Source organism: Caretta caretta, chromosome 10 (genome assembly GCF_965140235.1).
Source record: "Caretta caretta isolate rCarCar2 chromosome 10, rCarCar1.hap1, whole genome shotgun sequence".
In the NCBI taxonomy this organism is placed as follows: domain Eukaryota; kingdom Metazoa; phylum Chordata; order Testudines; family Cheloniidae; genus Caretta; species Caretta caretta.
This window is the reverse complement of record NC_134215.1, coordinates 11126551-11147417: the sequence shown is the minus strand read 5'-3', so window position 1 is coordinate 11147417 and position 20867 is coordinate 11126551. Positions and strand designations below refer to the sequence as shown.

At 44.2% G+C, this 20867-nt stretch overlaps 1 protein-coding gene across 3 annotated transcripts in view; it reads right to left on the bottom strand.

Annotated features, from left to right (window-relative positions):
• The window catches only part of CARD11 (caspase recruitment domain family member 11), a 72697-nt gene that overhangs the window by 16353 nt on the left and 35477 nt on the right, over positions 1 to 20867 (bottom strand). For all 3 annotated transcript variants that reach the window (XM_075132672.1, XM_048867577.2, XM_075132673.1), the window contains exons 5-15: positions 20227 to 20406; positions 18108 to 18260; positions 17507 to 17632; positions 16791 to 16985; positions 15995 to 16174; positions 15063 to 15114; positions 13795 to 13910; positions 12527 to 12630; positions 7903 to 7955; positions 6241 to 6373; positions 5416 to 5617 (exon numbers count right to left, since the gene is read on the bottom strand). In XM_075132672.1, coding sequence (XP_074988773.1) covers positions 5416 to 5617; positions 6241 to 6373; positions 7903 to 7955; positions 12527 to 12630; positions 13795 to 13910; positions 15063 to 15114; positions 15995 to 16174; positions 16791 to 16985; positions 17507 to 17632; positions 18108 to 18260; positions 20227 to 20406 — 1494 coding nt within the window. The remainder of the gene's footprint in view (positions 1 to 5415; positions 5618 to 6240; positions 6374 to 7902; positions 7956 to 12526; positions 12631 to 13794; positions 13911 to 15062; positions 15115 to 15994; positions 16175 to 16790; positions 16986 to 17506; positions 17633 to 18107; positions 18261 to 20226; positions 20407 to 20867) is intronic.

Here is a 20867-nt window from a genome sequence, read left to right as displayed (position 1 = left end):
GCAGTTCTACGGAAAAGGACCTAGGGGTGACAGTGGATGAGAAGCTGGATATGAGTCAGCAGTGTGCCCTTGTTGCCAAGAAGGCCAATGGCATTTTGGGATGTATAAGCAGGGGCATAGCGAGCAGATCGAGGGACGTGATCGTTCCCCTCTATTCGACATTGGTGAGGCCTCATCTGGAGTACTGTGTCCAGTTTTGGGCCCCACACTACAAGAAGGATGTGGATAAATTGGAGAGAGTCCAGCGAAGGGCAACAAAAATGATTAGGGGTCTAGAACACATGACTTATGAGGAGAGGCTGAGGGAGCTGGGATTGTTTAGCCTGCAGAAGAGAAGAATGAGGGGGGATTTGATAGCTGCTTTCAACTACCTGAAAGGGGGTTCCAAAGAGGATGGCTCTAGACTGTTCTCAATGGTAGCAGATGACAGAACGAGGCGTAATGGTCTCAAGTTGCAGGGGGGGAGGTTTAGATTGGATATTAGGAAAAACTTTTTCACTATGAGGGTGGTGAAACACTGGAATGCGTTACCTAGGGAGGTGGTAGAATCTCCTTTCTTAGAGGTTTTCAAGGTCAGGCTTGACAAAGCCCTGGCTGGGATGATTTAACTGGGAATTGGTCCTGCTTCGAGCAGGGGGTTGGACTAGATGACCTTCTGGGGTCCCTTCCAACCCTGATATTCTATGATTCTATGATTCACATTGCAGGCTGCAGAACCTCACCCACCCACTCCTGAAACAGACCCCTAGCCTCTGGCTGAGTTACTGAAGTCCTCAAATCATGGTTTAAAGACTTCAAGTTACAGAGAATTCATCATTTACACTAGCTGAAACCTGCAAGTGACCTGTGCTCCATGCTGCAGAAGGTGGCAAACCCCGCTCCCCTCCACCCCCCCCCCCCGGATCTCTGCCAATCTGACCCGGGGGGAAATTCCTTCCTGACCCCAAATATAGTGATCACTTAGACCCTGAGCTTGTGAGCAAGACCCACCAGGCAGATACCTGGGAAAGAATTCTCTGTAGTAACTCAGAGCCCTCCCCATCTAGTATCCCATCTCCAGCCATTGGGGATTTTTGCTATTGGCAGTTGCAGATGGGCCACATGTCATTGTAGGCAGTCCCATCATACCATTCCCTCCATAAATTTATCAAGCTCAGTCTTGAAGCCAGTTAGGTTTTTTACCTCCATTGCTTCCCTTGGAAGACTGTTCCACAACTTTACGCCTCTGATGGTTAGAAACTTTTACCTAATTTCAAGCCTAAACTTTTTGATGGCCAGTTTATATCCATTTGTTCTTGTGTCCACACTGGCATTTAACTTAAATAACTCCTCTCCTTCCCTGGTATTTATCCCTCTGATGTATTCATAGAGAACAATCAGCCTTTGTTTGGTTTGGCTAAACAAGCCAAGCTCTTTGAGTCTCTTCTCATAAGGTAGATTTTCCATTCCTTGGATCCTCCTAGTAAGCCCTTCTCTGCATCTGTTCCAGTTTGAATTCATCTTTCTTAAACATGGGATATCCAGTGTGACATTCTATACCTTGGGGGAGCGTCCTGTAATCCCCATATTCCTCATTTTTATATCATCATGATCTTACATATAAAGCATGCCTTGTAAGGTATCAGGGGAAAGGTTATGATCTGGTGAAAGTTATTTCTCTATCCATATATGTATATCATTAATGCATATGAAGTTATGAGAATTGTGTTGTATGGTTGTCACTAAAACATGCTGTAAATTGGAGAATCAGCCAGATATTAGCTCCCCAGATGCAACAGCCAGGAAAGTAACCAGTGCCTGGGAGGGGTGTCATACAACCATCAGCAGCCATTGTACAGCAAGGGAGCTACAATTCAATGACTCACCTGCACGAGGCCACACCAGGGGAATTGCTCAACCTTGCCTAGAGACTCAGTAATGCCCACCAGACATGCCTGAATTTGTGTGTTGCCCAAGCACATGGGACTGAGGGTATAAAACAGAACAGAGCAGGCCCATGCTTCGCCTTTCTTCTGCCCCCACCTATGCTGAAAGCAACCAAGACATTCGGAAGAAGACTGAAGACTCCAACAGAGTAGACTGGTCCAGATTTAAGGGACAAATCTGTATATTAAGAACTGCAATATCCAGTGGGGTGAGAAAAACTGCGTAGTCTAGTTGGTGCCCAGTCTAATAGGGTTGAGAGTTTAGACTGTGTGCTTATATTTTGTTTCTTTTGGTAACTAACTCTGACTTTTTGCCTATCACTTAGTCACTTAAAATCTATCTTTTGTAGTCAATCCAATTGTTTATCTTTACCAGTGGGTTTGCCTGAAGTGTGTGGTAAATGTGCTCAGGTTTTATACAAAGGCTGGTGTATATCCACTTTCCATTGATGAAGAGGTGAACCAATTAATGAATTTGCACTGCTCATCTTGAGCAGCACAAGACGGTATATTCCTGAGGTACAGTGCTGGGAGCTGGGGGGATTTGGCTCTGGTGCCTTTCTCCATGTGATTCATGAGTGGCTCTGGAAGCATTCATGCAATCTAGCTGGGTGTTGGGTCTCCACATGCGGTTGTGCTGAGTGATAACAGCCCCTGGAGGGATTTGCTGCAGGTCACTAGCAAGGCATTCTGAGAGACAACCCAGGCTGGAGAGAGTTCAGAGGGCACAGTTCAGGCTGCACTCTGGGGATCCCATCACATCCAGAATTGCACACAGTATTCCAGATGAGCTCTCACCAGTGCCTTGTGCAATGGTACTAACACTTCTCTGTCTCTACTGGAAGTGCCTCACCTGATGCATCCTAGGACAGCATTTTTCATGGCCGCATCACATTGACAGCTCATAGTCATCCTGTGATCAACCAGTACACCCAGATCTTTCTCCTCCTCTGTCCTTCCAACTGAAAAGTCCCCAACTTACAGCAAAAATTCTTGTTGTTTGTCCCTAAACATGATCTTGCACTATTAAATTGCATCCCATTTCTATTATCCCAGTTTATGAGGTCATCCAGATCTCCTTGTATGATATTCCGGTCTTCCTCTGTATTGGCTATACCTCCCAAATTGGTATCATCTGCAAATTGTATTAGCACACTCTCACTTGTGTCAAGATCAGTAATAAAACTGTTAAGTAAGATTGGTCCCAAGACCGATCCCAAAGGAACTCCACTAGTAACCTCGATCCAGCCTGGCAGTATGACATGTTGTAGTCTCCCCTTTAACCAGTTCCTTATCCATCTTTCAACTCTCATATTAATCCCCGTCTTCTCCAATTTACCTAATAATTTTCCATGTGGAACTGTATCAAATGCTTTATTGAAATCCAGATAGATTAGATCTACTGCATTTCTTTTGTCTAAAAAAATCAGTTATCTTCTCGAAGAAGGAGATCAGGTTGGTCTGGTAAGATCTATCTTTTGTAAAACCATGTTGTATTTTATCCTGATTACCATTCATCTCTATATCCTTAACTACTTTCTCTTTCAAAATTTGTTCCACGACCTTGCATACAATTGAGGTCAAACTAACAGGCCTGTAGTTTCCTGGATTACTTCCCCCCGCTTTTTAAAAAAATATTAGCTATTCCTTTCTACATTGCTGTGTCCATTCTTCCTTGATTTTCCTTCCTCTTATTGTTAAAAGCAGATATGGAGATTACATGAGCATCTGCCAACCATCTCCCCCTGAGTTCCTAATTTAAAGCTCTTTTAATGAGTTGTGACAACCTCCATCCCAGAAATCTATTTCTCTTCCTACTCAGATGGAGTCCAACCCATGAGAACTTGTCTTCTGTCCATGAATGCCTCCCAATGGTCAAACATCCCAAAGTCCTTATAGCACCACTGCCTGAGCCATCTGTTGATCATCATAACTTTGTCTCGCCTTCGTTCTCCTCCTCTAGGGACGGGAAGAATCCCTCTGCACATCAAACGAGCCTCCATTTCCTTATATGTTCCAGTGAGAATCTAGCTGTGTCATTTGTTCCAACATGAAGGATAATCAGTGGATTCTTTCCTGCTTCCATTAGGATCCTCTTCGGCCTCAGGTCCACATCCCATATCTTAGCTTCTGGCAGACAGCACACCCTTCTGTTCTCTGGTTCAGCCGTAGTGACAAGCCTGTCTGTTCTTCTTAGTAGGGAGTCCCCAGTCATGTAGACCTGCACTTTCCTGGTGATGGTATGATTTTCCGGCCTTCCTCCTGTTCTTTCTGGCTGCGAGTCCTCTTGTCTTCTATTCTCCCTTACAACCTTCTGCAAGTCATCCTGCATCCTCCTGAGGCTCTGAACTCCGGCTATCTCCATTGACTCTTCCTCTCTTCTTGTAGGACTAGCAACTCTTCTCTTCTTCCTTGCCCTCCCTCCTTCAGTTACAGCCTGCTGTGCCCCTTCTTCATTTTCCAACTTGGCACACCTGTTCCTGAGCTCTATTTCTCCTTCACCAGCTGGTCTTTTCCTCAGCCTGGTTCTTGTAGTCACATGCTTCCACTGACCACTCTCCTCACCCACCAGACTCTGCTCTGAGTCCTTTCAGTCTAGCTTGCATCTGCAAGTCTTGACTTTCCCCTGCAGCCTCCTCTTGCCTTTGCTCCATCATCTTCTCGAATCCCCCTCGAAACTCAACCATAATTTCCACCTGCATCTCCATGCCTCAGATCTTCTCTTCCATCAGCTCTATCAAGTGGAACTTCATACAAACAAAGCTTTTTTCAGGTACCCGCTGTAAGATCATGTACATCCCACAGCTTCCACGTCCGGTCATCTTCATTGTCTCTTCCATTGCTTGGGTCACTACCACTGCTGCCTCTGTACCTGCCATAGCTTTCCTGCCTAAATTCCTGTGAAAGAAAAAACAAAGACCCAAAGACCCAAAGAAACACCAGATCAAAATCAGAAGACCACCCATCCCTACCCCCATACTCCCCTTACACACTCCCACTCAAACTCCCCTGTTTACAGCTCTGTTTGCTGCACCTGTGCCGCTGGCTGACTGTTTGGCTGCCCAATCAGGGCTCTGTTTCTCTCACAGCATGCTGCCTCCTACCAGCCTCTACAGACTGAACAAGAGAAAACAAACAAGCAAACACGAGACAGAGGTGACAGGGAAAGCTCACGGCCACTCCCGTGCTAGTCTTTTCCAAGGGGTATCACTATAACAAAGGGTGTAAAAGGAGGGGACAGTCACTCCTGTCCCAGCTTCTTCCAGCTGGAGTCATTGTAAGCTGTAATTGTGCAGGTGTCTGGGAAGCCCACAAATACACCCACTTCCAGACTTGCTCAGCAGGATTCCTGATTGGATCTAAAGATGTAGGAATATCGGCTGCAGAGACACTCAAGTTTTGTCATTACTAGAGAATTAAAAGAAGAAAAAAGAAACAAAGGGGATTAGTGCAATGAGCACACACTGTTCGTTGTTTGTTTAATGCTCACCAGAAGCAGCTGATGTCCCTCCCGGAGGCCTGCTTTCTCTGCTAGGGATCCCAGCTTGACAGAGCTGATGAAGGTTCCTTTGTCATTCCCCCCCAGCAGAGTGATTTCTGAGTTGAGGCTGTCTCCATTCAGTGTGATGCGCTGGATAGTGTGGCAAGAGTTCTTAATGCGACCAACAGATGTCACAGAAGGACGGAAAGGTCTGTGTTCATGAAAAAAACAAACAGCTTAGACAATGCAGTTCTCAGCTTCTCTCAACTGGTCTGGGACCAGCAGAGAAATTCTCCACTCAGGATAAATGTGGGGAGGGAACGGGGCATGCAAATGAGCTTTCTACATTTATCAAGCACTAGGATCTAATATCCCCGAGAAATCTGTCCTCTCTGCTACACTACTACATAAGTTGTACTAGAGAGCTGCATCTGGGCACCTCCTAAATGCCAAAACAAAACTGAACAGCTTCAGATATATAATGGCACAGTGTCTAGTAACCAGCAGCAGGGAGACAACAAGGTCACTAGGTTGAAGCTACTTTCTTCAGATCACTTGCCTCCCCTGATTTTTCTGAGATAATCATGACAGTCAATCACAGCCTCAGTTTGCAGGATAAACGGTCCTCACATAACGTGTTGTGTTGCTGCACTGTGACATGAGGACATGAGGAAGCGAACTGCCCATGCAACATTGTGATATCACCATGCCATATGATATCCCAGCCTCTGGTATTCATCTAATATCTTGCATTTAAAGATGGCAACCCTACCCTGGGTAGCCTTTATGTCCCCAGATCAGCCTAGGGCAGATAAACCAGCATCCCCAAAATACCTTTCCAGAGAGAACTTCCTAAAAATGGAGCTGACGTGCTCAAGGTCATAGGCTTCCATGCCTTCAGACTGGTGAGAGGAAGAGGAGGAGTGCACTGAGGGAGCTCCATGAGAGTATCTGTCATGACTGTCATCTGAAAAAGGACACAAAAATCAGAAGGAATTCCCAATGCCGTGAGGAAACAGAGACTGGGGAAAGGTGCAGGCGTAGCTGATCCCAGGGCAAGGATTGGGGAGAGACACATTCTTTTGATTCACAGCAGGGAATGGGATCCACCAGCCCTGGAGGCAGGAATGAGAATCCCCCTCATCCAAAGTCTATCTGGTCACTCTCAGCTTCATATTTCTGTCATGCTGTCTATTAAGCCTGGAACAGTCACCTAGTCCTTACCAGCCAAATGCCTTCTCTCTCCTCCAAATCAAATCCCTCCCTAAGACCACTTCTTCAAGCAATCGCTCCCCCCTCCTTCTTATCACTAATCACCATCTTGCCTTTCCTCTTCTGAAGTGCAAACCTGGGCTTTTTCTTGTGCTTTTGTGTCCCATCTTATTTAGACTGTTAGGACAGAGGATGCATTGATATCTGTAAGGCACCTTGTAAATTAGCAGCCCCACAGAAATGGTTTTCCATAAATGCTCCAGGGCCACTGGAACAGTGAAAGAATGATGGAATGTAACAATCCCTTTGAGAAATTCTTTATAAACGTTAACTAATGGTCCCAACAGCCCAAGAAGAAAAGCATCATTATCCCCACTCTGTGCATGGATAGACTGAAATACAGAGTGGTTCAGGGACATGCCCAAAGATCACACATCCGTTCTGGACCAGAGCCAGCATGAGAACTCAGGAATTCCTGGTTCCCAGTCCCTTGCTTAGTCCACACTACCTCTTCCTCCAACAGCCAGAATCCATTCACCATTCCCTATAGCAACTCCTGCTGGGAAAGGCTGGGCTCAGAGAACTGCTTCACAGCCATTGCCCCTATATCACTTCTCATTGTGACTCCCGCTAAAAGAGGTTTGGACGAAACAAGCTGCAGCTCCCTCTACAGCCAGTGCTCCAACACCATTTTCTAAAATACAAGGTTCAATTGTCATTTGTTTCCTTTTCAGCACTGAATGTCACTTCTGGTCATTACAATCCCTGCATATTGGGGTCTATTCCATATTCCATATGAAAAAAAGAGAGTCTTGTGTGAATTGAGTTGGTCTTAATTGTTACATTTTCCAAAAGATGTGAGGGTGGGAGTCCTTTATATCCCTGCTGAGGTTCTACCTGTCTTAATGGAGGTCAGTGAACATCAGGCATCCCTCTCCTATCCCAGTTCTGCCTGTGATAATGGAAAGCCAGTGCATATCATGTATCCGCCTTCCTCCAACCATATGTAACACTGACAGACCCTGGGAGCAAACCTCGGGAGCTAAATTCCACATTTAGCTCTACTACGTGAGCTGAAAGTCACATAGCTGTTAGCTAAGGCTGTAGCAGACTCATTAATCTCTTTCTAAGTGCCATTAGATGGGACAGAAGACCACATCCAGGAGGTGTTATACCTTTATGTGATCATAGGGGCTGGTGGATAGTATCTGCATCTGGTGAGTTAAGGAACGATGATCATGGCTCAGAGCTAAGGTTACAAACTGGTATCCTCCCCTCACTTACCATCTAGTTCCAAAGTATCATAGGCAAAGCTGTCATTGTCCTCTTCAGCCAGACTGGAATTAAAAAACAAAGAGAGAGAGAGAGACTCACTTTTCAAAATTCAGCCGGTATCGGTAGGCTCTGACTGAGGAAGCTCTGTGATGGAAGAAGGTGTTGAAGGTGGCAGGTGAAACAGCAGGACAGCACCAACAGACTAAGCTTTACAGACACATGTGGCACGGGGAAGAAGCAGGAAGGCTGCATAGGAAACATTATCTAGAGAGGCCCGTGGAGGAGAGAGAGGCGCGGGAAGCAGCAGGAAGTTCAGAAGGAAGAAGTGTTAACAGAGAGGTAGTGAAGTGAAGGTTCTGACAGATGGAAGGAAACTGTGGTCTCTGGTGGCCTGAACTGGTTGATCTGCACTTACTATTTCAGTTCTTCTTTTGAACACTTTGATACAGTGCATGCATAGTACCTGCTTTAGACCGCTATGTGCTTTATTCCACACTGGGTCCAAAATGTAAGGGAAGGGCTTCAAGTAGAGCAATAAAAATGATTTATTTTAGTTATACCTTTGAAGTGTACTTGCAGTATTATAACAGCTGCACGGGTCTTTCTGAGGGACCTTTGACAATGGAATGTCTGGTGAAATCAGAGGAATGTCTAGGTGTACCTGGCTATGTGCAGAACCTCCCACTCCACAACCATCGTCCCAATCCAAATCCCTTTGAAATCGGTAAGATACACCACTTCAATGGAAGTTGGATCAGGCACCATGACAAAATACTAGCCACTTCGGGTCTTGCTGACATCTTTACTAAAAATAAAAATAAGGGGCCAGATTGTGATTCCCTTATAGTTACTGAACAGCACCTTCCTACACAATAGGTGACTTCATAGGGACTTCTTGAGAAAGGAGTAAGATGCTGCTCATCATGAAGAAGATCAGCCAAGATTAAAAACAATGCAATTTCCATTTCTGGTGTTGACTCTGACTTGCAGCCTTACTGCTGGAAAAAACACAGGCCCAGCACCTGGTCGTATCAGTCACTCTGAGACCTGACAAACTGGTACCCGCACTGGGCTATTTAGGGCATTGCATTAGTTGCCTTTTTGGTAATAGGCTTTCCTTATTAGACAGAAGGAAAAGGAGAGGATAGGAAGGTGAAACAAGGTGGGGAAGGAAAAGGACACACAGGAGATGACAAAGTCTCACACCCAGCTTGTATTTGGCATTAGCTGGAGTCAGTGTAGATGGTGATGTCATCTGGTCCCTCTCTTTTGGCCCAGTTAGGACACCTTTCAGGATCGGATGACAAAGATCAGGGGTCCCAGGAGATGGTGGGGGAGGTAGCCATGATGATGAGGCTTGCTCCTTCCCTATCTCCTGTCTTTTAATCAGCTAGTTTTATGGTAGCCAGCTTACCCTGCTACCCCCAAAGTCTCTTAAGGACCCCAAAAGGGAATGATGGGTGGAATAGCCCATCCCCTCATTATTCTGTCCACCAGTTAGGCCTAATTTCCAACACATCAACTTTGGTTCATTAAATTCCGGTCCCACACTTCTCTTGTTTACCAGGCATGATCTTAAGAGTCCTTGAATTATATTAGTAGCACCTTTTGTTTAGACTAATTCAGTCTGTTTTCCTATTGCATCTTTTCTCTCCAACATTTGTTATTATAGGTTATTGTGACATTTTACGAACTTTCATTCACTTTTCACCACTGAACTCACAATTAAGGTAAATTTGTAGGCCCAGTTATTATAGGTCCAGACAACTGAGTGATCCAATTGGCTAAATATGTAGACTCTAACTCTGCTGGACACTATGCACATCTGTCTTGTCAGACAGAAACAGGATGTGCTGCTGGGACAGCTTGCATGAAGGAAATGTGAGTCTCTCTCTCTCTCTCACAAACACACACAGCTCCACAAACAAACAAACAAACAAACAAAAAACCACCCCAGTGCCGTAACATCTGGAACTAGAGACAGTCATGGGTCCAAAGGTTTGCGAACATGGCAGATACTATGATTTTAAGATGGCATTATAGTTTTTACTGCATGCTGCAAATGTTAAGTTTTCGTTTGAAAAAACTAAGACAAATTTTCAAAAATGGCCACTGATTGTGAGTGCCCAGGTTGAGATACGTTGGTTCTGATTTTAAACAGGCTCTGAACCCTCTGCTCCTAGTGACTTCAAATGCACAAGGGCTTGCTCCTCTGAAAACTAGACCCAAGCTGCCTCAGCCTGGGCATTCAAAAACGGGGGGCAGCCCAACTCAGTGGCCTAAATGTCTATCTTTTTCACATGCTGACACACAGCCAACACCTTGTACGCAGATGGGCTGCTCTCTCCTCTCAGCTCAACCATGCTGAAAACTGTCTCAAAGGGATGTGAACTCTGCTTCCTCTTCCACCCCATTAACCTCAATGAGGTGTGAACTTCAGAACCTCTTTGGGACCATTTATGTGTTAATGTTACCAAAGCACTGGCATTTGCCTATTCTCTCTCCTTTGCCTTTATAAAAATAGCTATCACATGCAACCCTCTTGCCCCCACAACAGCACAATTTATAGAGGGCACAGTTAAACCAAAGAGAGTCAGGAAATGTGAAAAATTAAGTACCTATGGCAACATGTTGTACATTTTACAGTAAACATGTAATGAAACAACCAAAAATGTAATACCCTAGATTTTAAGAAGAAAAATAGAAATAAAAATGCTACATATATGCAATGTACCAAAGTTAACATTTTAATAAGAACCTTAACTTCTGTATTTTTCGCTTTTTAAAATTTCCACTGATGTTAGGAGTGCTGGATGAGTTGGGATTACCAGTTAACATGAATAAATGGATTGCAGTCACTGTTTTTGTAGCCAAAAGAGTTATTCTGAGAAAGTGGAAATCTGCAATTCCTCCCTCAAACACAGACTGGCTTAGTAAGCTCTCTGCTACTGCATTAATGGAAAAAATGACTCTGTTTAATAGAAATGCTTGGAAAAAATTTGGTCACACATGAAACTATTGCATACATTAGCAGTTCAGTATATATTAGTCCCCGATACTCATAGGTTATGTTCTCACTTATTTATTTAGATAGTCACTTTAAAAATTGATACCCTGCATGACCTCTATGGGTTCAGGTTTGTGTTTGTTGGTTTGTTTGTTTCTTCCAGGTTTTACAAATAATGAACACTGAATTGTGTTATTTATATGGTATTTCCATGTTGTGCGTGCATTTATATATGTTTTGTTTCATTATATGTTTATATAAAAATAAAGTTTAAAAAAATTTCCACTGTGTGTCCGGAACACCAGTGTTTTGCATTTCCTAATAAAAGACCAATATTTGGTGTGACAACAATAGCAGCCGTTGGGGTGCTACAATCCCATATGAACACATATCAAGGTCAGGTCCCAGGACTTCTGCTTTTTTTTTTTTTTAAAGGAAGTCTGAACTTAAATGACACATCAGCAATTATGGTGAACTGGGAAGTATCTGTATTATTTGTTATGAATATGGTTCAGGCTTCTGTATGTTTGGTTATGATGGAGGTACTTCCTATGGAGTTTAATTAAAGAAACCAAGAAGGACTGGTAAAACAATGACACAGATAACAGTTAGTTGGGGAATACCCCCTAACTGAATCCATGGAATGGATTACTCTTCCCAAGGTTAAAGCCTGGAATCAAGGGGGACCCTACCCTCAAAGACCTTAGAAAAGAGTGGGGGGGTTGCAGAAGCTAGGAGAGGCTGTTCACAGTGTGTCAGTGAAGAGCTAACAGGCTGACAAACACAGCAGAAACTGCAGCACGGTCAGTCTGTTTCCCCCTGCCAGAGATGGAGAGAGCTGGGCTGAGGGGAATTTACAGAGGTGTAATGATAGCCATGCATAGGCAGGCCATTCGTCTGGTTTTAAACCAGACAGCCCTGCTTTTCTAAATCTTTGTCCCCTGCTGAGTACTGAGACTAAACCACCCATAGTTTTGTCCAGTATCGGACGAGAGATGCCGTAATGAAGAGTGCACTGCTCTGCCCTTGCCAATGTAATGTCGCATGCACTGTGTGAGAGAAGTCACGCCGGCAGGGGCAGAGTGGCATGCTCTTCAAAACGGCACCCCCATGCGGCATGACCTGGCCCGAACCATGCACATGAGGTCACAACAAGAGAGGTAGGGTTATGCCGGCGAGGGCAGGGCCCATGCCATTCTCAGAAGTACCAGAATGTCCGCTACTCCAGGAATGTGTGAGTGGCCACCCTACCCATGCGTGTAGGGGCTTTTTATTTTTTTAACCCTGGGTTCTATGTACTTTGCACCTTTGAAGAATGAATAAAGAAAGCTTTGTTTTGAAGATGCTGTTTCTGCATCACTGCAAACATATGCTTGTCACAGGCTCCTCAAGGGAAATTCGTACCAGTGCCAAAACCAAGCTGGGCCTGTGTCATTAACATAGTAGGGAGCCATGCATCCAGTCTGAGTCTGGTTGGACCACAGGATTCCACTCAGAATGAGGTGTGGGAAGCCAGGCCAGTCACCTGAGGAGTGTCTTGGGAAGGACTGAAAGGGGTAGGAGGCACAGTTAGTTCTATAGCCTTAACAATGTTTTTACCCATCTTTCACCAACACAGCTACTCACCTGCAATGAGGAGCATCTTCTTTGCACCGTCGGACAATTGAATCATTTCCTGGAGGTTCTGGAGTGGTGGACATGATACTGTGGTTGCGATTTCTCAGGGTTTGCTTTTATTTTAAAAAGAAAGAAAGAAAATCCATGTTAAGTGTCATATCCATTTCTCATTTTCAGAGTAGCAGCCGTGTTAGTCTGTATTCGCAAAAAGAAAAGGAGTACTTGTGGCACCTTAGAGAGTACTCCTTTTCTTATTTCTCATTTTAAAAGCCATAAGTGTTTTGGTCTGGTGCTTTACTGACAGTCTCTGTCTTATATGGAGTAGGATAAACTCATTCCATGGTCACAGAGTACAATGCACATGAGCAATGCAAAGTGGCTGATTCACTTCACTGCAGAGTTTTAGCTTTAACCTTGTTAAGTGGGACCTATGTTGCATTGTGAATACATGTATCAGAGGCTACAGAAAAAGAAAGAAAAATACATTTCTGCTCATTCTAAATAAATTAATAGCACCAGTTCATAAACTATTCTAAACTGCACTATAATCAAGACAGTGTAATTCATCAGTGTATCTGACTAAAAGTCCCAAGAGTATCCCTATAAAGGCAGCTGAGCTTATTATGAGTGGCAGAGGGTCCCCCACTGGCTAGTCTAGGCTATAGTTTTTAATTTCCTGGGGGCAGCATTTCTTACAGTGCTCCGGCAAGGTGTTTTGTTCTTCATCAGGTCTTTTATTAACACTCTGCAAGATCATTCTAACTACACCTGCTGTGCCGGTGCTCACATTGTGTATAATGGCATGTCTACCTTGGGAGATTATGGGGCTACTGCAGAAACGGATTGGTTAGTGTGTGCAGAAATTAGCAGCTGCTAGCTGCGCCCCTTCTCTGACCCACTGTGGGTTATGGACATGAAGGGCATGAGAAACTCCAATAGAATTTCAAATGTTCCACTAAAATCAATTACAAAGCAGCCTTTGAAGAAAAGCCTCCACCTCCTACACAAAGTGTTAAATGGAGAGATGAGATACCGAGAGCCTGTAAAGTCCTGTTGAAATATCTTTAAATAAACATAAGCCAGGTATGTGATTTTGGGAAAGGTTAATAACATGGTTCTAATAAAATGCTGGTAAAAAGGATTAGGGAACTAGTGACAGGGCCCTGAGTTTGATCGCAGCTGGGCTGCTAGTGCAGAGCTAGTTCTAGGGGTGGGAGCTCTAAATCACATTACAGGGAAGGTCACAGACAAACAAGGGGCACCCGAAGGTTCCTTACAATTTTGCCAACTTCACAGCCGCTGACTGAGTTATTGATGGAAACAGGATTGGAGGAACTGGTGTCTGTGCGGCTGCTGCTGGCATCAGCCCCATCTTCATCCTGTGCTCTGACTGCTGTGCTCACAAATGACAGAGACAAAGGCAGAGAGGGAGACGTACACCAGAGATATTTATATTAGATCCGCTTCAGTATAAAACTCTTCCTCACATTCCCAACAAGACGTAGGATTTTCCAACCATTCGAGCTTATCTTCTGTCTGTCCCTTCATTCTCTTTTCTAAATGGGAGATTGAGGAAGCTCTCCATTGACTTCTGATTCTATCACCCTTTCCTCCCTATCTTGTTGGGAGATGCTCTAAAGCAGGAATGTGCACACTTCTGGGGACCACCCTGCCCCTCATTCAACCCCTTCTTTAAAACACATTTCTCCTATGAGGTTCATGAACATTAAAGAAATATCTTATTTGTATAAAAACTTAAATGAGCTGGAGCTGGTCATCTGCTCTATGGGTGGAGATTAATCCATCTGCTCATTTAACATATTGTGTGTCTGAACTCTACTGATTGTCTGCTTAACATGTAGGCTCCATGGAGCAGTGACCATGTCTTCCTCTACCTTTTGTACAACACTGAGCATACTGCCTGCACACAACAAATAATGCACATACTCCCTGCTCAAACCATTATTTTTTGTTAAATGTCTGTTAGTTAAATGCAGGGCACTAGGAAAATTCAGACAGCCAAGATGCACATGGTAATTTGGTGAGATTACAGCTAACTGATGGATATGTAAAAATTAATATCAGCAGTTAAAAATGAGTTAAAAATGCACTCCAGCTTGCCAACAGATAAGGGGACTGTTTAGATGACCGAGTAGATTAGGGGACCTTCTTACTCAAAGATTTCATCAATATTCAGAATCAGAAGAATGGTTTGATGATCTTTAAAGTAGATCTAATTTTGTCCCTTTTTAAATTATAATCAGATAGAAGATGCAAGTTAAAAGTAGCTAGAAAGCTGAGACTGTCTATGGGACAGGATAAAGGAGTCTATAGAGTGACCATGGATGGAAAGAATGATCAGACAGCATCTTGTCAATTTGAAATGATGATTAACATCATTTAGTGCAAAAGAAGACTGTTCCTTAGTCTCTCAGGTTTAGTTTTGAGTTCGCCCTGTTGGCATGTTTGTTAGAACAAACTGATGCAGATGGACTAGATGAGACAGACTGAGACAGACAATTGGGACACTGGTGCTCTCTCTGACCTTGAAAATCTGATGCTTTGCTTGTATTGATGGGGGATTTAGCTCGTGGTAGCTGAAAGAAAGAAGACAGAAATCAAGCCAAACTCAGGGTAGGTGTCACATTCACTGTAAAACAGAGACCTCCCTTCCTTCCCCTTTGTCACACTGCAGAGCCTATGTGCCTTCATCAAACAGGGCCTGGAGAAGAGTTATTTAAACACCAAATGCACTGCAGTTCCCATATTCTGGAGAGGCAATGACAAAAGATGAAGTGGGTCTCTTGTGACTGGTTTCAACAGGCTGCTCATACAAGAAGCCTCCCTTTGCCATATAAAAGGGAAAAATGGACCTCTACTGCTCCCGGCAATAAAGGCAGCCGGGGCTCAGAAAGGTTAGGAAAGGCAGAGAGAATTCAGATGAGGACAGAGAAAGAGCAGCTCATACATTCTATACCAATCTTAGATGGTAGGTTTTTACAATTCATGAATGCAGTGGCAGCCACCGTCAGCCCAGTAGTCAGGGAAGTCAAGGGCCTCAGTCAGGCTGCCGCTTATATTTGATTGAGTAGGACATGCTTCATGTAATTCCGAATTAGCTAGCTAATTTTGCTCCAGATTTTGTTTATTTCTTCCGATTGTTCCTTCCATACTATGCCAGCTTTTCCATCAGTGCTGCATTTCCCACCAGCCATTCCACATGTGCTGGGCTTAGGGCATTAAACCAATTTTCAAGACATACTTTTTTCACTACTATTAAGGAGGCAAAGATCCATTTTATTGAAGCCATAGTGAGAATATAAATGAGCGGCACGAGTACGGAGAGCATAGGGGAGGAGGAAAAGGGGGCAGCAATTGTCTCGCAAAACCTGATTGCTTCCCCCCCAACAAAGCCTGACTGTATCTCCTCCACAACCCATCTGAACTACACAGTTCTGGCCTCAGATTGGGACACACCTGGATTCCCTTCAGGTTCATTCTTCTCTTAAGTCGAGACTGATCAAGGAGGAAGAATTTATTGTCTTCTGCTGATTCTTCAGAGGTGGAGGAGTCATCTGCTTCCTGACCATTGGCTTTGGGGCCAGGAGCACCAAAGGTCTGGGAAATCATGGTAACCGGCAGATTCCTTGGTAAACTCTAGAGATAGAAGAGAGATTTTAGTGACCTTTTTCTGAAGGCTACTGCCAAAAGCGTAGCACCACTTCTCGTGGACCGAGTGAGGCCTGCATGCTCTGTTGTCATGGTGTTCAGCCACATACCTGTAGTTCAAGTGGTTCAGCCGCTGTCTATTGACCAAACAGATTGTGGTTCAGGTCTCAAACTAGAGACTGAAACTGAAATTCACAGAAATTTCTGTTCGTCTTTAGCAATAGTTCATGGCCCGTTACCAGTTTACCTATTTGCAAACTTCATTAGAACTAGCTCCTCAGAAAGAGTTGTTAGGCGTTTCCTTCCCCAGTATGCAGGTAATCCACCCTCTACATTTCCTCCTCTTCCATTTGGTGTCAAGGCTCAGCAGAAGTGAACTGCCAGTCTCGTGGTGGCAGAGCCAAGTTCCAACCCTTAGCCCTGGAGGGCCTCTCACAGCATTGAAATTGAATAGAAGAGAAATTTCCCTCAACTGCTTTTTTTCAGGCTAGCATTGCTGCTCACAGACGGAATAAAAATAAAATCCCATCCTCCTCTACATCATGCTGTAACTGAGACAGAGCCATGAAGAGAAGAGAGCACAGCTAGCTCTTCCTGGACCTACCTGGTCATTACAGTTCTCCTTAGAGAGTCGTCGGAGTTTGCACTCCAGGTTAACAATGCAAGCCTCCTTTCGGACTGCCTCGATCCGAAGTTCATCGTTCTTCTCCTCCAGCTCCCGGATCTGCTTCCTGTACTTGTCCTTCTCAATCAGGCACTGTGAGTACTGGGTCTGTGCCTCATCTCGGGAACGGAATGCCTGCAGAGGAAAGAAAACACTGCTTCACACATGTGTGTCACATGGGTTCTCGTCTTAATTTAGACTGTGCCGTCTTTGGGACAGGGACTGTCTATTACTGTGTGTTTGTACAGCTCCTAACACAATGTTTGGGACCTCTGTGCACTATAGTAATATGATTAATGAAGATGATGATGGCTGACAACTTTTAGTTGGCAGCAAATGTGGCAGAGTGCTAACCAAAAACCTTGACACTAATAAGCAGCTTACTGTGTTGCCATTAAAGAGTCAGCACCCACTGACAGCTGCCACAGAACCTCGAAGAATTTCCCTACGCTTAGACTAGTAGATAATAGCAGTATTGCAAATGCCACTACCTAGCAAGTGTTTCCTTTTTTTAATAGCAACCATTATATGTAACAAATGTAGTGACAGTTTGGGTCCAATTACCCCCAATTCCCAGAGGTGGCTTCCAACAGAAACAGAAGAAAGAGAAGATCCAATTTCTCATTGTTATTTCCCCCCCTCCAAATGTGATGTACCTGGTCTCGCTCCTTCTCTACCTCCTCGAGCTGTATCATCACCGTGGTCATACGGTGCTTGTACATCTCACAGTCTTTCCCCAGAGTTGAGCACTTTAATTCCAGGTCTTCTTTCTCCTCAAGATACTGCAAATGACACAGACTAATCAATAAAAGCAGTACATCAAAGCAGTCGGGAGGTCTGCCCTGTGGCACGGAGGAGATTCCTGTTCACCTCCAGGTGCACACTAATCTATACATTTGCTTATATAAGACATAGACACATAGGGCTAGAGTGTAGCTCCGTGCTGAAAAGGCATGGCTGTGAGGAAGCTCAGACTACTGCAGTCCAAGCTGATGCTGATGGAGTCTTGTAAATTACCCCCACAGCAGTGAATGTTGTCTATGTGAAAATTAATTGATTTCAAGGAATTGCACCTGCCCTGCCCTAGACAGACCCTAGACAGATTCATGTGAACAGCTCAGGATGGGAAGTGAGGACTGAACCAAATTGCTACTGCACTTCTCCATTAGCAGTCACCTGCAGGTATCACTGGTCATAGCAATCAGAGATCCCTCAAAGAGATCTGATCCCACTCTTTCAGTCCTGTCTTTCTCTCACCTTGTCTCTCAGATCCTCCACATGACGGATCTCCTCCTGGAGATAAAAAATCTTGTTGACCAGCTCCTGGCGGTCCTCTAGCGCCTCCTTACGGTCATGCTCCAAGATATCCAAGATGGCTTTGTCCGAATCTGGCAAGCTACGTTTGCCAGCCTGAGGGGACAAGGTTTAAAGATATAGGACAGGAGGAGAGAGAAAGAAAGAAAGAAACAGAGGGGAGAAGAAAGAAAGAAACAGACAGTAGAAGAAAAAGAAGAGAAAATGAGATTGCAGCAGGAAAGTAGGAGAAAGGAGGGATATTTGTTAATGTTTTGAAAGCTGAACAAAGCCCTGCTCACTGTCAGAATGGCTGTGGAGAAGGGGTTGTTTTTACTGGATCTGATATAATTGGATACATTTTGGATGCAATGACAATGAACAGCCTCTCCTTTGCTCCAGGCCCTGCATTCAAAACCTCTCTCTATTAATCAGCCCACACTGAGCACAGAGCTTGCCCTTTGCCAAGGAGCAGGGCCCAAGAAAACATGTAGAGGAATTTTTAAAGCATGCAGACTTTGCATGACTGTGCTTAATGAATATTAAACACATGCCTAGAGTCACCAATGCCCCTGCCTAGAACTTATACTTCATTTTCTACAATGTCCAGAAACTTTCTTTTCCCCTTTAGGAATTAAAGTTAACAAGATGACTGTTGGAGAAATAAATTGCATCCAAAAATAACTACATAAACCGGGAATCAAAGTAAAAAATCTTAAGCAAGAAAAATGCAAATTTATTTTAAAAATACTTATACTAAATTAGAGAGTCCACTGACATTTTGGTTACTGAATAAAAAGTATTTCTAAATACTTTTTGTTATTTTGAGAGTGTTTTGTTTCCATTTTTAGATAGTTATTTTTTGGTGATTATTTCCTTATTTCCTTGTGTGTCATAGTAATCATCATGTTAATTTTTTAACAGCATACGAGTCTTCAGATTAGATCGCATCTCAATGTAAGATTGGATATTTTTATACCTTTTTTTAAGATTTGACCTTTACCTTGTAGAAAACTAAGGCCTGGTCTATATTAGGAAATTAGGTTGGTATAACCACATCGCTCAGGGGTGTGAAAAATCCACACCCCTGAGTGACACAGTCAAACGGACCTAATCCCCGGTGTAAACTGCGCTAAATCAATGGGAGAATTCTCCCATCGACCTACCTCCTGGGAGATGGAGTGCCTACATAGCATAGGTAGCGTCTTCCCTGAAGCACTCTAGTGGCGTAGCGGTTTATGGGAAGGCAAGCCCTAAGGCTTCTTAGGCACTACCAGAAAGGCTACAGCTGTGCTCTGGCATAAGAATGAGTTGAGAATCTTTAAAAGGTGTCATTCTAAAAAGGAAAGTCTGTTCCTGCAAGGTGCTGAGCACCCACATGTTGAGATCGATCCTGGGGTCTGGCCAAGCCCTGCTTAGCACATCACCTGAAAAGGAGGGCTAAAGTGGCTGTGCCCTCCTTTATGCCCTTCCCTTACCCCAAATCTGGAGCTGGCCACCCCCTGGTGAAGCCCCCAGTGCAAGTTAGAGTAGTTTTCTGCAATAACCCACAAGGAGGTCATCTCAGTAGCTTGTCCCTTCTGGAGAGCAGAAACATTCTGAACAGGCCTCCTTTCCCCAGTCAAATCCCTTACTCCAGCGTGGGTGATGACATAGGGCTGGCTATGCAGACCCTACACCAGAAGAATTTAGGGGAGCTTGCTAAGGTGGTTTTGCATTGGTGAGGTTGGGCAAAACAACTCCAGCAGAGCCAGGATTTGGCTCATTGATTTCAATAGGAATTGAGAGGGCTCAGCACTTCATAGCAGACACTCAGCACCTTGCAGGATCCAGCCCTGTATTTGCATCTAGCTTTACTAGGTTAAGAATTCTTTTTGCTTGTTCATCTGTTTTATGTGGGGTAATCTGCAGAAAGTTGGGGGCTGTGTAACCTTTTGGTCTTTGCAAACACGGTGATTGGGTTCATTGCAGCTTTGGGGGCACAGCTTCACCCCACATTTCCCACCAGTATAATGGGGGGGAGGGTGTACTGATTTCGAGGCAGAGAGTAAGGGGACGGGGTGTAATTCCTCCTCTGGTTTACCTGAATGATAGATTGTAACTCTTGGATTTTGGTCTTCATGATCTCATTCTCCCGCTCCAATTCCAGAACCTGTTCCTTCTTGGGTCGGTTTTCAATGTCATTCTTCAGCTTCAGTGACTGGTTCCTCTCCAGCTTGCATTCCTCCTCCATCTTATTCAACCGATGCTTCAGCTGGTCAATCTAGGACACCCCAGGAACAAATGAAAAGCAGAGAGGCACAGAAAAAAAAAAGATTATCCAAAATACATCAAGCCTCTGGTATATGCCTCTCTAAATACACCCTCACCTCTAGCTGAGTGCATACAAAACATGGACTTCATGCTCTTGGGGTGGTTAATTCCCAACAGCTCAATACAGTGCTAGCATGGTATGTTAGAATCCTTGGATAAACCACCATGAAACTTTAGTGTATCCTTGGGTAACTGTCCCAATATATTATTGATGCTGAAAAAACAATGTTTTTCCTTTCTCCATAGGCTGGGAAGTGCCACCCCTCACAGGGAATCTTATACCAATACACATCATCTCAGCTTAACATTTCATTATGCTGTGAGCCTCTAACCTGGATAAGCAAAGCAAGGATGAGTTCTACATACCTTTAGCATAACTGAAAATACCACTGAGCCAATTGCTACACTTCA